The 16,149-nt window shown below is 43.0% G+C and overlaps 1 protein-coding gene across 1 annotated transcript in view; it reads left to right on the forward strand.

The window, feature by feature from the left end:
* The first annotated feature begins 3,123 nt into the window (after positions 1-3,123).
* Positions 3,124-16,149, forward strand: part of dpp10 (dipeptidyl peptidase like 10) — a 194,391-nt gene continuing 181,365 nt past the window's right edge. Inside the window, exon 1 of the mRNA XM_084361483.1 lies at positions 3,124-3,371. Coding sequence (XP_084217609.1) covers positions 3,312-3,371 — 60 coding nt within the window. The 5' untranslated portion in view covers positions 3,124-3,311. The remainder of the gene's footprint in view (positions 3,372-16,149) is intronic.

Here is a 16,149-nt window from a genome sequence, read left to right on the forward strand (position 1 = left end):
CCAATTTTGTTGCCACAAACACAGCGAGACATGTCACCAGCTCTCCATAAAAAACCTGTTTTGTTCTTACAAACACAGCTAGAAATGTCTGCAGCTGTCCTTAAAAAACACCCAGCTCTGTCACCACAAACAACGCTAGAAATGTCACCAGCTCTCCTTGAAAAACACCTGGTATTGACGTCAGTCAAATGGCTGGAAATGTCTCCAGGTGTCCTTAAAAATATCCTCACTCAAACTGCTGTCGGTCGGTTGTTCGGCTGCCTTGTTGGCTTTGTAATAACGACACCACCGTCCCCTCCACCTCCTGCTGTGTCAGGCAGCTAATAATCAATTAATGTGGACGTGATGTGCCACGTTTGGTACGCGTGGTCTGCAGAAACGTTAACTGCTAACAGGTGACTGGGGCTCATACTTTGACATAATGCAATAGTCGCACTGACAGGAAGAGAGAAGTATGATGTACGTTATTGGTGTGTGACTGCAGAGGTTCAAATCGAAGCATCATTCATTATCTGACTCCGTCATCTGCTGCATAATTATCAAAGCATCAGGTGTGACGGGTTTCCCTGTCATGTCGGCCGTCAGAACAAATTGTGACGATCGTGAAAATGAACTGAGCAGATAACATCCATTTGCTTCCATTATCTGGCAACACAACACGAAGAAATGTGGGAAGCTAAATTACCAACACGATGAAAATTGCTCCCAAGGCGTGTGATTACTGTCCGTTCTCAAGCATGTGTATAACTTTCTGGCTTTCCTGAGTGCCTCATTATTCTCCGTGTGTGGAGTCACTCCAGTTTCACAAATGTACGTGGCTTTGAACCGGACTGCTGCTGGAAATGCGACACATGCTCTTCATTAATTGTACACCGCTGAATGGCAGGTTCCTCACCACCAGTTATGACTTCAAATTAGACTCTGAGTGATTCACAGTGAAAGTGGTACATGCAAATGTTTCCTGATATTACTGAATTACATCCAACTGCACTGATAGATATCAGGGCCAGTGTTGGTGTTGTCATCTCGTCAGAGGGCTACTGCAGTGTTCAAGTGCCACAAGAAGGTGCAGTATTTCAGAAATGTAGTTTTTATTTCCGTTGTTAACATAAAAACACAAAAATATGTTCTTAATATAAAAAAATACAAAGTATACATCTGTATGCACAATAGTTTTTGACATTGCAAAAATTTTTTCTCCTAAATAATTTACTTACACCTTGAACAAGGCTTGTCAAGGTAGTCTATGGTCCCTGTAGTCGGGCTTACAGGTGTAGTTTAAATTAGTGTGAAGCAACTAAATAAAATAAATAGAAAATAATTTTGAAGGCCAGACTATATTATACTTTTGACATCAGGTCGTGGGCAGGATGGAGAGGAAGGGCCCGGGGGGCTGAGAAACCAAAACATCTGTATGCACAGCGCAAATATTTCTCCTTATAAATAATTCACTCACACCTTGAACTGGTCCCTGTAGTCGGGCTCACACCGATAACATTACTTGGACCCCACAAAAATTGATCTGCTGTCAACAAAAAAAATGGCCGCTGTTTTGCTCCGTAGATGCATTTTTGATAAACGACCACATTATATTTCCTGTGATGAGTCTACTTCAAAATAAAGGTCAACTCGTGTCTTTTGAAATAATCTATTAATTGAGTTTTTATTTTGATTGCGTATGAAGTTTAAATTAGTGTAAAGCAACTTAAAAATAAAAAGTTTGAGACCCCTGATCTAAACTGTGCGGTTGTTGCCTGGGAAACCAAAACAATAAGCTCAAAGACGCTAAAAAAACTCAACAGATCTGAAGAGAAACTGTAACGTCGGGTGATGAATCTCTGGTTATTTGTCACGATGAGCGACCGTTCTCACATCACATGTAGACATGTGATTCATTATCAACATAAAGCAGCAGCTTTAAAGGCCGAAGTCAAAGAGGAGCATGTAGCTTATAGCTCATTGGCCCAGGGGCATCTGTGCAAGGTAATCCAGTCCTCCATCAATCATCAGTATTACAAGGTGTTTTATTTGAGTGTGCACGCGTCTGTGTACACATGAACGTGTATTTCTTACATTGTGGGGACATACATACGTTGACACACATAGGGGACCCTCTTCACCTACTGGGACAAAAGGTTCCCATATCCTGGAAATTAAAAAAATGCTTCAACATGGGCAGAGCTGGCAGGTAATAGTAAGACATTCACTCCTTCATGCTGCCTCCTGCAGCTGCACTCCAACATACTATGAGCTAACATATTAGCAAAAGTTTGACGTTATAAAACACGCTGGAGATGCAACCTCCTGGTCAAATACACCACGAAATTGGCTGGAAATTGTCTCGTGGTCGCCTTAAAAACGTTCATTTATTCACACCCACAGATGTTGAAACGCAGTCTCAAACTGCCGTCACTGACTCGGCAGCTTCCTCTTCTCCTGTAACTCCACTGCCACCACCTGCACCTCTCAAGTCAGGTCGTAAACATGTAACGTGAACGTGACACATTTTATAGAAACGTCAATGTGGTGTGAACGTGTCGGAGGTAAGCGGAAACATTAACCGGCAACATTTTATCCTGGCGACAGAGCTGTAACTAAAGGCATCTTTTATCAAACTACTCAATCACTTCTTTGCTGATACTCCTCTCCCATAGTCTGATGGGAGGCGTTAGTGTTATAGGCAGGGGCGGGGAGGAAGGGTCCAACTGCAATAGCCAGGTTTGCACCTCTAGAGGGCATATTAATAACACAATATGTAGAATTCAAATACTTTGCACTAAATGTCAAAATACGGACCTATATACATGTTTTTCCTGTTGGAAAAATATGGTTTTGGGGGTTTAGTTCCTCTTTAAATGAATGCAATGTCCTCAAAAGTGATGAAACACAACTGAGAAAGAGAATCCATTTCTTTAAAAAATGTAATAAATCAATGTGATGGTAGAAGTCTGTCCCTGCTCATCTGTCCCCAGCCATGAAGTGCTGACACTGTCATCATACCTGAGCTGTCCCTCTCCTCTGGCCACCCCATTCAGAAAACCCCTGCGCTCGCCCCTGACTAACCAATCAGCGCCGGTCATTCGTGCACAAACCCACCGCGCTGCTGCTGCGCGGGGCTCATACAGTCGCTGTCAGACGCGGTTGCGCGCTCCAACGCTCCCCGAACAAAAGACCGAAAACACTGATCATCATCTCCAGACAGTAGAGTTACACCGGAGGGAGAAAGAGAGAGAGAGAGGGTCGCTTTGCTTCTCTCCAGGCTGGTTTTTGTCTCACTTGGATAGGAGGACTGTTTGTGTCGGCGTCCCAAGATGAACCAAACCGCCACCGTATCGCACCAAGTGAAATGCCAGTCTACGAAGGCCATCAAGGTAAGAATGTCCGAGTGTTTCTTCTTCGCTGTGGTCAACTTGTTTTTATGAAGAAGCTCTGTGTCGGCTCAAAACTTCAGTGCGGGGTTTTGGTGCGCGGGGATGCGCATTGACGCACAGCTTTGGAGATGGTTTGGGGGGTTTTTCATGTCAGCGTCCCTGTTCCTGTTGAAACTGTTCAATTCTCACATAATAGTGAGCAGCAGATGTGACTCCTCTGGGATGTGTTTGGATGAAGGAGCTGCGGTTCTTGGGGGTCCAGTGTGAATGTGTTGGATGAGGAGCCACACACACTGGCGCAGTGGCGAGATTTCATTCATATCACGTCGTGCTTCTTCTTCTTCTTCTTCTTCTTCTGATATTGTCTGTGTGATTATTAGTGAGTGTCTCCTCTGGTGTCTGTCCCGTGTCCGAAACGTGTGTGCTTTGTCTCTGATGGCGCATCAGTTGCTTAACTTTACCGTGCACGGTCTCTGGAGATCATCCTCATGTCATTACCTGTTGTTAATATGTGGAAGTGGCTGCAAGGAGGCAGAGAGGAGTGTGTGTGTGTGTGTGTGTGCGTGTGTGTGTGTGGACAGGTGATTTAACACCGTCGTTGTCTCTCCGAGTCACGATCGAGAAAACGTCTCCGCGTTGTCCGCATTGTGCACTTAAACCTGAGCTGAAGGAGTGTGTTTTATCCCCCCTCCTGGTGTGTGTGTGTGTGTGTGTGTGTGTGTTTGTGTGTGTGTTGGCTTCTTCATGCAGTGTGTGTGTGTGTGTGTATGCGTGACTCAACAGTGGTATCGATTCTGCCGGCGGGTTCTGCATCACTTTTCAACCTCAAAGTCCCACCAGAGAAATGTAGCTTGGGGCAAAATCCATCGATCCTCCTCCTCAGCATCCCAGAGGCTGCGATTTCGGAATACAAGGCTGAATGTGTAGAATTAGTGGAGTTCAACTTAGGATGAAACATGGGTGAACATATTAAACTGGTTAACAGGAGCCCTGGTATATTTCTGTTGGTTGTGTGTTGCAGCTGTCAGCTCTTTGGATGCTGAAGCTGCGAGACATGAACATCATCACTCACTGCTCATGTGTGCTCCTGATGCCGGGGTCTTCTCTCCGTGACCCCTGTTGCCGAAGCCAACTCTTCATCTGTCATCTGTCTTTATAGTGCTGACGTTCAGCAGAGCCAACCTTGCTGTAAAGCCACAGAATAGGAGGCTTGTAAAAAAAAAAAAAAAAAAAAGGCGCTGTGCTGGGCGTAAAAATGAGGCCGAGGCTGTCAGATTGCACATGCGATGCATCCAGCGTCCAGAGTAAATGCACATTTCTTTAATCTTTCTTCCTTCTGGCTTCTTTGTTTGTGTCGCTTCGTCCTTCATTTTTTTTTTATCAGTTCGTTGCTCAGATCTGGGAGCATGGCAGAAATGTGCGAGTCCGATGAGGCAAGAAGCAGATGGTCAGACAGTTTGTGATCAGGCCGACAGTTCAGCCAGATTTTCTAAACTGTTTTATTCTCCTAAACTGAAAGTTTACACACCAAGTAACAGTCAGTTTGGATGATTAGTCTATTGTTTGCCTTCGTTTCATTAACTTGATGAAATGTTATCATGACTGACTGAGTGTGACCCCTCGTCTCACCCTTCCCAGCCCAACTGCCAGAATAAATGTTGCCAATGTTTGTTTCTGCACATCACGGATATGTAAAGTTCACGTTTCTTTAAGGTTAATTTTCCAATTTTATGTTGCCACAGTTCTTTTCTTATGGTCTGGTTAGATAAGTTTAGGAAAAAATCATGTTTTGGCTTAAAATAACAGCTTTGGTCACCACAAACGTGGCTGGAGACGACACAAGGTCGTTGTGGTTTCATTCTTACAAATGTTAAAACACAACCCTGAACTGTCGATACAGATACCAGCTGTGCTGTCTCCCTCTATGACACGTACAAATGTGAACAAATCTGTGGTTTGTGGAAACGTTGCCAACATTTTATTCTGCCTACTGGGCTGCTCTCTCTAAGATGGCCACTAAAAACGCTCAAGGCTTTTTCTTGAGCCAGTTTGTCCGTTCTGAGCTACTGTAGAAACACGGTGGTGCAACATGGCGGACTTTATGGAAGAGGACCCACTGCAGGTAGTGAAAACACAGCTCTTCTTATTTTCAGGTGATTACACACCGATGACAACATGATTATGAATATTATTTTCCATTTCTGCAGATAGATCCTCCTAAATCCTCCAGACTGGACCTTTAACGCCCCTCGAAACAACAGGCTTCAAATCAAATCAAATCAAATCAAATCAGAGAGAAGAAAACAAGACAAAAACAAAAATACAGAAACCTTGAACAGAAATAACACAAATCTGAAAAATACTGTGTTTTTGCTGAACTCATAGTAAGAAGCAGGTGAAGGGATCACAGTTGATCAGACAATGTGTCTGTCTTTACCTTACTTACTTTAATAAATGGTCTGTGGTTTGAGCTCCATTCAACAGCCGATCAATAGTGCTTGATAGAGTCGCTGCTTGTAGCCACGTCACTGAGATGGATGATACCAAGGTGTCCAGCACATCTTTACTCGATATCATCGAATGGGAAACCGGTTGTGGAACCAGTCAGACATGGCTTTGGCGATTGGGTTCATCTGGGAGTTTGTGACTGCTTTAAACCCGATGAGGATCAATGAGGGTCGTTGGAAGAAGCAGCTGAGGAAAGAGAAAACAGATCGGGCAGAAACGACAGGTCTTCAATGGACTTCGATGTGTTGTCATACAGGCCGAACACTCGGGAAACGCTGTTAACAAGGGAACACAAATGCTGAAATAGACGAGTTACAGGAGTGAAAGAGCTCGTGTATTTTCTCATCCTGGTTTGCTTCACTGCAGCGTGATGCTCTGACACACGAACAGATACAAGAACAGTTTTCTGTTCTGAGCAGAACTGGAAACGTTCTGGAAAATACATTTGAGCAAATATAAAAAAAGGACATAATATTCTACAGGAACAGCCTCGCTTAGCCAAATTGGTTTCTGGATCTTTTGCTTTGTCTTACAGCGACAATAAACAGAGCTTGAATTACATTCCTTGAGAATATTCAGCCTCGTATTCTGCTGCCTCGAGGGTTTGCCGTGTGTGAAAAGACATTTCCTGAATCTCTGTGTGCAGCACTTTTTTTTTTTTCCTTTTATGGCCTTTCTATTCACTTTTAGGGGGGAAAAGTACCAGAGCCGGGCTTCCTGCTGCATTAGAAATCGGTCTCAAAAACCTCCCCGAGATGGATGAGCGTTGGTTACGGAGGGTCTGACACCCCGAGGTGTCTCGCTGCAGCTCGGCATGATGCACTTTGCCTTCAGCTCGCAGCAAACCTCAGTCAAACAAGCGGGGATCATAGTCGGGATTAAGTACTCCAAACCTCCTCTGTGTTGCACAAAAAAAAAAACCGCTAATCTCTTCACGTCTGACCCCCGTCGTCTGGCACTGAGGTCTTAACGGCTCTCTGTTATCCTCTTAAATGACCCCTGTTCATATCATAGCTGTGTCCTTACGCCACAAGCCGAGATAAGAAATCCAATTAGGACCAATGCAGCAGATTTTTCGTGGGCCTGAGCTCCCGGGGTCTGGCTGACTTTAACGAGGCTCGATGCGGCCCGCAGCTCGTGCCATCAGCGGTCCTTGGAGGTGTCAGGTCCACCCACATGCAGATTGCAACTATAAACCAGGATTGTCAGTTAAGCAGGGAGCTGTGTCATTGCTCCGCTCCGAGATTGCGCATCAGCGACGGGAGCACAAGGTCGCGTAAGAGGATGTGATATATTCCTCAAGCTGTGCTGTAACTTTGCAGAGTTACGCTGAAGTGCAGTCGAGATTGACAGCCGGCGATTTATCCGAGCGAAAAGGACCGAGGATCTTTTTTTGAAATACCAATTTTAGGTTCCTTGTTTTTTGACGACAAGATGAAGAACATCTGAGGGCGAGTGTACGGCTCATCCGACACCTTCAAGCCATTTATAGTCACATTACTTTTAAGATTTTTTTTTTGGAGTGACAAAAATCCTGGAGATGAAAATATAAAGTGACATGAAGTCTTTCAGCAGTGGGCACAACAGTGTCTTTCATAAAACCAGATGTTATGCGTGATAAACTTTCTACTCTGCTAAACGATACACTTTTAAGAGCGAGTTAACCCTGACTCCAGAGGCTTAGGAACAACTGACAAACCCTCCTGGAGGATCTCAGGCTGCATTCAAACCTGTTTCTAAACATACAGTCACCACTGTAGGGGTGCTAAGATTGGGGTTAGGTTATCTTGTTGGATCTTATGAGCAAGTTGCAGAAATCTAACCAGGAAACCCAATCACCAGAATAAATGTTGGCAATGGAGGTTTTTGCAACGCAGTCATATGTCGAAACTTTATGTTTCTCAATTTTATGTTGTTCTTACGCTCTGGTTTGATTAAGGCACATGGACCACGTGGTTAGTGTTAAGGAAACATCATGCTTGGTCGCCACAATCACAGATAGGGATGGTCTGACTACCCCTAAAAAATAACTGGTTTTGGTGACTTCAATATTGGATGCAAATGTCTGCAGGTCTCCTTAAAAAATCACCTGCTTTTCATACCACATACACAGCTGGAGATATCCCCAGGTGTCCTTCAAAGTATCCACTGGTTTGCCTCAAGGCTGTTTTGCAGCCTAGTTGTTGTAATAACTCCACCACCGTCCACTCCACCTCCCGATGTGAAAATCTGCCAATAAGCATATAACGTGAGCGTAACATACAGTGTTTGGTACAAATGTCAACCTTGGACGTATCTGTGGTTATATGCTGTCGACTGGGCTGCGTCAAATGATACTAATGAAAAGAAATGGCCGCCATCATTCCCTCCTCATCTCGACAGAAAAGTCCGATCATAAACATGTAATGTGAACGTGATATGACAAGTTCTTATACATTTTATTCAATGATTTAAAATGTTGTGAAGGTGCTGAAGCTACGCTAGTAGGCAGGCTACAGAGGTCCAGTAAGCTCACTGCTTTGCAGGCCACTCCTCCAGATTAAAACATGTTTTATTTTTAATTCTTGGTCTACAGCCCCGACAGACGCTGAGTCAAGTGATATCACTTGTGGTAATTGATCAGATTCAGCACAGCTCACTCAGCGGCCACAAAAGGTCACACAGTTATTCTTCCTAAGACCTGTAAAAACACTTTGATTTGTAGGAATGGTGGAGTTCTTGCAGACTTTAAGAATTATGACTATTTATAAAACTCTAACTAACTCAGGGACCTCCCAGTTAGTGTTTAAAAATCACTCCACGGTTCCTGTGTCGTCTGCAGGAAGTCCCAGAATTGATTCAGCCTGTGAACGCACAATACTTCCTGCTCCGCCGATCTTTAGACATGTCGGTAATTAAAATGACAAAGAAGACTAGTGGCATCATCGAGGGGTCTCCGGTGAGGCCAGAGCAGCCGTCGTTAGGTGTGGCCATTAAGGACGGCGGCGCATTAATTCATTACACGCACCTGCAAACCACGATCGGCAGCGGTGTAGAAATTGCAGAAGTAGAACAGAAATAAAGAGAAGCTGAGCTCACAAAGTTTATTATTACACCTTTGATACCAGTGTTATAGATTTCTGTGGAGTCTTAAAGAATTAAATATATAACCTGTGAATATTTTATCACAGTTTCCATCCAGTTCTCACTTTCCCACGGTAAAAAAAACAGTGTGTAGACGTGGTCTGAAGCATGTGTAGAGGACCAAGTTCTCACCACGTGTCGATCATCACTGAATAATCTGAATCTGCAAAGTAACTAGTAACTAAAGTTTTTGAATACACGTAGCAGAAAATGTGAATACTAATGTAAAATACATGTACCTCAGAGTTGTATTTAAGTGCAATACTTGAGTAAACTACTTACATACATTTCAATTACTGGTTGTTTTTCATTTTTACTGCGAATATCAGTTCCAAATATCTGTTATCGCTCTCCTTGATTACTAACATTCAGTCTCAGCCCTGAAGAAAATATATCAGTGATTCGACTACCACACCTTCAGGCAAGGACGAGGATCTTATCAGTGAATTAATTTCACATCATGTCGTTAGTTCTGTATATTTCTCTTCGCTAATCTGTATTTTAAAGAGCGAACTGAGTGAGATAACAGTCATGAGAGCTAATTGAAAACTGGTTTACAAACATTTATTGGCTGCAAAATGTGTACTGAATCTTCACAAAACGATGATTCTCCCTGCGTCATGTCAGCAAAGTGGAGGATGAAAGTGGACTGGATCGTCTCGTCTGTAGTCGCTCTCAAAATAGAGCTTTTTTTTTTTTTGTCACTGGAGATATATTGAGAGATTACACACTGATGTGCTTTGATCCTGCTCACAGAGAGCCTTATTTCAGATAAAGCACTCTGACAAGTTCTTATGTTGCGGTTGAAGTGAAAGCCACTCGGATTTTAACGAGAAGTAATGAGGACAACGTTGAAGGAGACGGATCTGCAGTCTGTCCTGAGTCAGGGAAACAAAACACAAGTCTCAGATTTAAATTTCTGCTGTCGTGTCGACTTGTGAAGCGTAAGTGAGGTCGTCAGGCGGTTTAACGTGAAGCTTGTCCGTCTCTGACGAGTGTTTGCCTTCAATCTGGAGAGCCAGATCCCAGCAGATATACCACCGCATTTCATCTTGATGCTGACTGGATTACTGTCAGTTGCTCCGTATTGCGTGATGTGTTTGTGTGATAAAAGACAGAAGAATATCAAACGATAATAAAAAAAAGAAATATTCATAAAAGACGAACACAGACAGAATCACAAAATATCGAATTCCAAAACATTTCACTTTCATTTACACCTCACATCGTATGAAAAGCACTTCTCCTCCGAGGTTTTCTCCCACCGCCGGCAGGAACACCAGCATTGTTTGCAATCTCTCCGCCGGCACGCAGCACAGATACTCCTCATCTCCGTAACTCAGCACCCTGAATGCTCGACAACTCAGCCAGCAGGTTATTGAACCTGCGAGGCGTTCCCCTGTACCGAAGATCTATCACATAAACAGTCTTTAAAAACTGCTCGGGACTGGCTCGCCCTGGGAGTGATGGATTGCTGGAATCAGTCTCATAAGAATGATTGCATTGGCTCTTGAGTCTCTGAGTCTATAAATTACGGCGCCGCGCCAGCTGATCTCAATATATCCTCCTCTACGAGTACATCTCTCATTCCCCAGCCTCGGCGAGGAATATATGATAGATGTGTCGCTAATTAGTTTTGTGGTTGAGATGTATCTGCCACTCATTTGCATAAAAGCGCTTCCTCTCCAGAAGCCTTATTTGTCCCTGTGAAGAAAAAAAATGTTACATGATATCACCTGTCATTTACCGAGCCGTGCATATTATACTTACACTCGCGGGGTCCTGTGGAGTCCCTGTTGCTGCGTGATGACTCCCCGCTCCGAGATCTGAAGTAGGTGCTCCTGAGGACATAATAGAAGTCAATGTCATTATGAGAACAATGCACTCAAACATTCACCTGAAAAGCTGCAAAGCAAAGTGTGTAGAGACAAAAGAGGCACAGTTCTGGATGGCGAGAGTCTCTGGAGGTCACATTTTCCATGAAGGAGCTTAAGGCGCTTGAAGTTCACCCAAAAATGAAAATTCAATCATCATCTCCTCCTTCTGTCGTCCACAAAACATTTCTGGAGCTTCACAGCAAAAAACAGCAGCGGTCCTCATCAGAAAAACATACAGGAGGTCGACTATGAAAGCAGCTTATTACAACCAATATTAACGTTTCTTTTCGGCTGTGACCTCTAGTGCTCGTAGTTATTACGGCTGCAAAGGAGTAAGTGAAGTAGAAGTAGTATAAAGAGAGAATAGTCTGTATGTGGAGGAGGTTGGTGGATGGATGGGTTCACCATTGACTTCTGGTTTCACTCCAGCCATGTTGCACCACCGCCCCTGTTGCTCTTTGTATTAAATCTCCTCCTCTGCAGCGTCGGACCTCCTAGAGGTCGTTGCCTGACAACAAACATACTGTCAATACGGGTCGTAATGAATATTTTACCACAGTTTCCATCTCATTCTCACTTTCCCATGGTAAATAATAGTGCGTAGAAGTGTAGAGGACCAAGTTCTCACCACATGTTCCTTTATAAGTGTCAGTCTATGTGTGATTTGCTTCATACACATTCTTTATTCTCAGGATAGACCAGTGATTGGATGATATTCAGCCTATCCCATTTCATTATTGGTTATTTTCTCCTTGATTACTAATATTCAGTCTCGGCCCTGAAGAGACTATATCTGTGATTTTATTGACTACACCAAGGTCAATTAATTATCACATCATGTCATTAGTTCTGTATTTTTTCATGCCTAATTATTTTGAGAGAAAAATAATTGAGACAAACATTCATGAGTGCTAATTGTGAACTGGTTTACAAATATGTATTGGTTGCAAAATTGAGTGTGCTAAGTGTGGAGTGTTATCTTAAAAAATCCTCTAATTAGAAAAGCCTATTCATCGGATGATAATAAATGATTTACCCTGCGTCACGTCGGCAAAGTGGAAGAAAAAAAGTGGACTGAATGTCGAACAGCAAATATAAATATGGGTCGTGATGAGCTGCTTGATTCATCGATGTTTCGACAAAGTCATTTTTAAGAAGAGGACGTGCTGCTGAGATCCCTGTGTGAGGAGCTTGTGCACCAACTTCAGACAACGCTTTTAGCTCAGCAGCTACAGCGTTTATTATTATTATTATTATTATTATTATTAGTATTAACACTTGACAACAGTTCTCCAGCTACTTCAGTCAGTTTCTGGACGATGACACTTTGCCCGACTTTCCATCGGCATGGGGTTTGAGTGGATAATGACTGAATTTTCATTTTCGGGTGAACTGCTCCTTCTACAGTTCCCAACATTCCCCTTTTTGGAAACACAATTAGAAAGATTGATGAGTTCACTCACATGCTGGTTTGTCTCTGACAGTGAGAGCACCATGCAGGAGAAGACGCCATTTAGATGCAATTTAGTGAGTTCATTAAAACAGTTATGCTGTTTTGTTTTTCTTACATACGATAGAGTGAAGTTCCTCTTTTTTCTGGAAGTATATGAGGTATATTTGTGTGTCTGTCTGATAAATGTGTGAAAGTCATGTTACTGAGATCATGTCAGGCCCAAATGGGCTGCAGAGCCGCTGTGCAGTGAAATTAATACTTGTGAGGGTATAATGGAGCGCGAGTAGGATGCACCGACTCCTGAGGTGCAGAATAAATACAATTCTGGTTGAGTTTTGTCAATACAATAAGCAATAAAGTCCTCACTGTGCCATAAATTACACGAGGTAGTTTAGTTGTCATTAGTTTGGGTTAGTAATGATTCAAAAGATCGATTAAATAAGAATGTTTTGGTGGTATTTTAGTGGAGAGTGACAGGAGAGAAGCCCTGCAGCAGCTGCAATCACCACAATAAATGTTGGCAAAGTACGTTTCTGTGAAACAGACATGTTGAAGAAAACCCTGTGCTTACGGTCTGATCGGGTTCGGGCACAAAAACCCCTTGGTTAAGGTTTGGAAAAGTTCACGTTTTGGCCTTAAAACGCCCAATTTTGTCCCGAGGTCTCGTTAAACACATCTGGATTTGTTGCCACAAGTCTTGACTTCTTTCCAGCTGTTGTGTGCTTACACATGTTGAAACACTGTGTTGAACAGGGGTCAGTAGCTCGGTAGACTTCTTGCCAAGCTGTAACATCACCACCATCCCCTCCACCTCCTCATACATGTAACGTGAACATGATATGACATGTAGAAATGTAAATATTTGTAATGTAAGTATGTCATGTACAGATTCGATGTTTTGGAGACGCTCACACTGCCGACATTTATTCTGGTGAGTTGTACAGATGTCGGCTTGTCTCAACAACAACCCACACGCTGTGAGATTCTTGTTCGCTGCTTTGTAAAAATCCTCTCCATACGGTGGACTGGAAGTGTTCATACTTCACAGGTGTTGTTTGTTTGTGTTGTTGTTTGCTTTATCTTTCATGATGTCTCCATATGGACGAGCCATATGTCTTTGTCTTCTCCGGTTGTCTTAGTTGTTTAGAAGCCGTCTACAGAAAAACAAGCTGTGGCTTAAAAAGTATGGGGACGGGGTTGGATAGGAAATACGATTATTACCCAGCTCCGTGCAAAGTTTGCTTTCAGTTATCCCACAATTACAGCACATGTAACACATCATGTCATGACCACATTATGACGTGCATATCATTTAAATTACGTTTATACGTTTAAAATTACATCAAGAGGAGCCACCATTAAGGATTTAGCAAACAGTTGTAGAATATTGTTCTACATATCCAGAAATAAATGAACTATTCTGAGGGCCCATTCAGATCTGTTCAAATGTGGTGTAGAGTGTAGGTGGAGTGTTTTGCAAAAAAAAAAAAAAAAGCGACAGTGGCATAAAATGTGTGTAGGTGGAAAATGAGTGTGGCCTTAACAGAGAGACGCACGATGAGTCAAGGAATCAGGAAAAAATATCTTTCTAATGGCTCACAGCTCGACAGCAGTTAGGAGTGGAGTTATAAAATTACTGAAGAGATGTGTGTGGAAATAGTTTTTAAAGCTCAAAGCTTAAAATATTTTGTAATTTTCAAGTGTGGCTCTAGCTGTTACAAACAAAAGAAAAAGAAAAAGAAATGTTTGGGGGGAGACAATCTGGCATGTAACAGTAGGAATCAGTCCGACAGCAGCTGTAGACAGACTTCATGTTAGCTTCTGGTCGTTTTTGCTGAACATCACTGATGTTAGAGTTTGCTGTGCTGTTGTCTCGTGGAGGGAAACTAACAAAGAGAGGAACAGCTGGCAGACTGAGCTGGAGGAGCAGTCTTTGAAGCGAGGTCATGCCCGGGTGAAGCCGAGTGCAGAGGGGAAGGAGCTGCAACCTGCAGCCTCACGTCTGGATGCTTCGTGTTGACAGAGTGGATTTCAGTGAGACTTGACGTTTTTTCGAGGGACATTTGCTTCTTGCACTGCAACTATCACCACAAATACTGGTAGTTAGTGTCGCTGCTATCTCTAATTAATCCACCAGTGATTTCTTTTCAACTTTCTGGTTCTGAGTTTCTGAATTTTTAAGCCAAACAAAGAAGAAAATGTTGAATTTTTTAGTGTTTCTCTGTTGTGTCAGTCGATATTAACAGATTGACCACATACATGTGCACTTTCACTTTCCCTCAATGATTCAATGTTTCTGAAATTACATTAGAGGAAGAGGCAGGAAATAACCTGCATTATTGCGAGCACATTAGCATGCCAGCCTCGTCTGTGCGCCCCCTGATGAGTGAGAACAAAATTTGAATGTTTTTATTCTAATCAACATCAGCAGACTAACAGCCGGCTGTGTTCGGGCTGATCTTCAGCTGCTGTGACCTCATCTTGTATGAAGGTGGATGTCAGATGTATCACACACACACACACAGACGTCTCAGTGAAAGCAGCATCCAGCGGAGAGGATGAGTTAATGAACACAGGTGTGGATTTTATTTCAGGTGCAGACACGAGTGATGGGGTCAATCGTTGGCCTCCTGTTGAATATAGTCATTAAAACAAAAACCTGTTCATCACTTTCAGTATCGACAGCTGCTTTTTTCTGATTGATTTCTGGCAGCAGGGGGCTCGACGCTTCAGAGGCGTCTCTCCTTAGACATCAAGTCAGCAGGTAAGCTGTCTGAGCACCGTGGAGTGTTGAAATCAACTATCTTTCTTCAGAATTGCTTTAAGATTTTGCTTACGTCACATAATGTTGCTTTGATTAGTAGTATTGAGTAGTATTTCAGGTATTACTCGACTCAACTTTTAACTTTTCCTCCTACATTTGAACACAAATATCTGAGACTTTCTCCAAAACAGGCGTTTTACTTTAGTCTGAATGCGTTTGAGGGGCCTTATCAGTTATTTTTATTTTCCGTCATTGCGCGCTGCCTTCCTAACATCACAACAGCCACAACACAACGGCTTAAGTGTACAGCGCCTCTGGTCGCGTCACAATCTGTGCATCTGTGCACAAGAGAGCGTCTCTTTCTCTGCAAAGCGTGGTTCTCTCGGACAGATAAAAAAAATAAAAGTATATAAAATGCTAAAATGGGTCGGCAGTTATACCTGGGCCTGCCTCAGTAAAGTGTATGTGTGGGAAACACTGGAGGGGGAAGTAACAAGTAGCTCAAGTAAAGTACAAAATTGTATTTTTTATACACTCATCGCTGGATTTCTACATTTTTTTCTACATTTTTACCACATCAGTTCCAAATATCAGTTATTGGTCTCCTTGATCACTAATAATCTGTATCGGCCCTGAAGAAAACCAATTGATCACTTCGTAAGTACAGACGGTGCAACAGAACGAAGAGGAACAAACTGACAATGACCCCATTACTGTGACTTTACACACAGTAGTCATCTTCAGCTGCTGCGACAGGCTGCAGGACCCTCTGGGACTTAAAGCAGTGGTATCATGTATCAGTGTAAGGTTAACACAGTGCCACAGTGGGCTGCATTAGCTGCCCTCTCCAGCTTTCATATTTATATGTTACAAGTTTTAGTGGCCTGGTTGTAGCCAGACCACAACAGTCAAGCGGGAAACCATCTGTTTCACAGCTTGCCAGCAGTCTGTCCAGCGGTTCCCTGCCTCAACACTCTGCCAAGTTTCTAAGTTGAAAGCAAAGGGGGACGTTTGCACAGTGAATACATAAACCAAGCGCAGCCAGACTTCAGT

The sequence above is a fragment of the Pagrus pagrus genome (assembly GCF_965226575.1).
Source record: "Pagrus pagrus genome assembly, chromosome: 9".
Lineage (NCBI taxonomy): Eukaryota > Metazoa > Chordata > Actinopteri > Spariformes > Sparidae > Pagrus > Pagrus pagrus.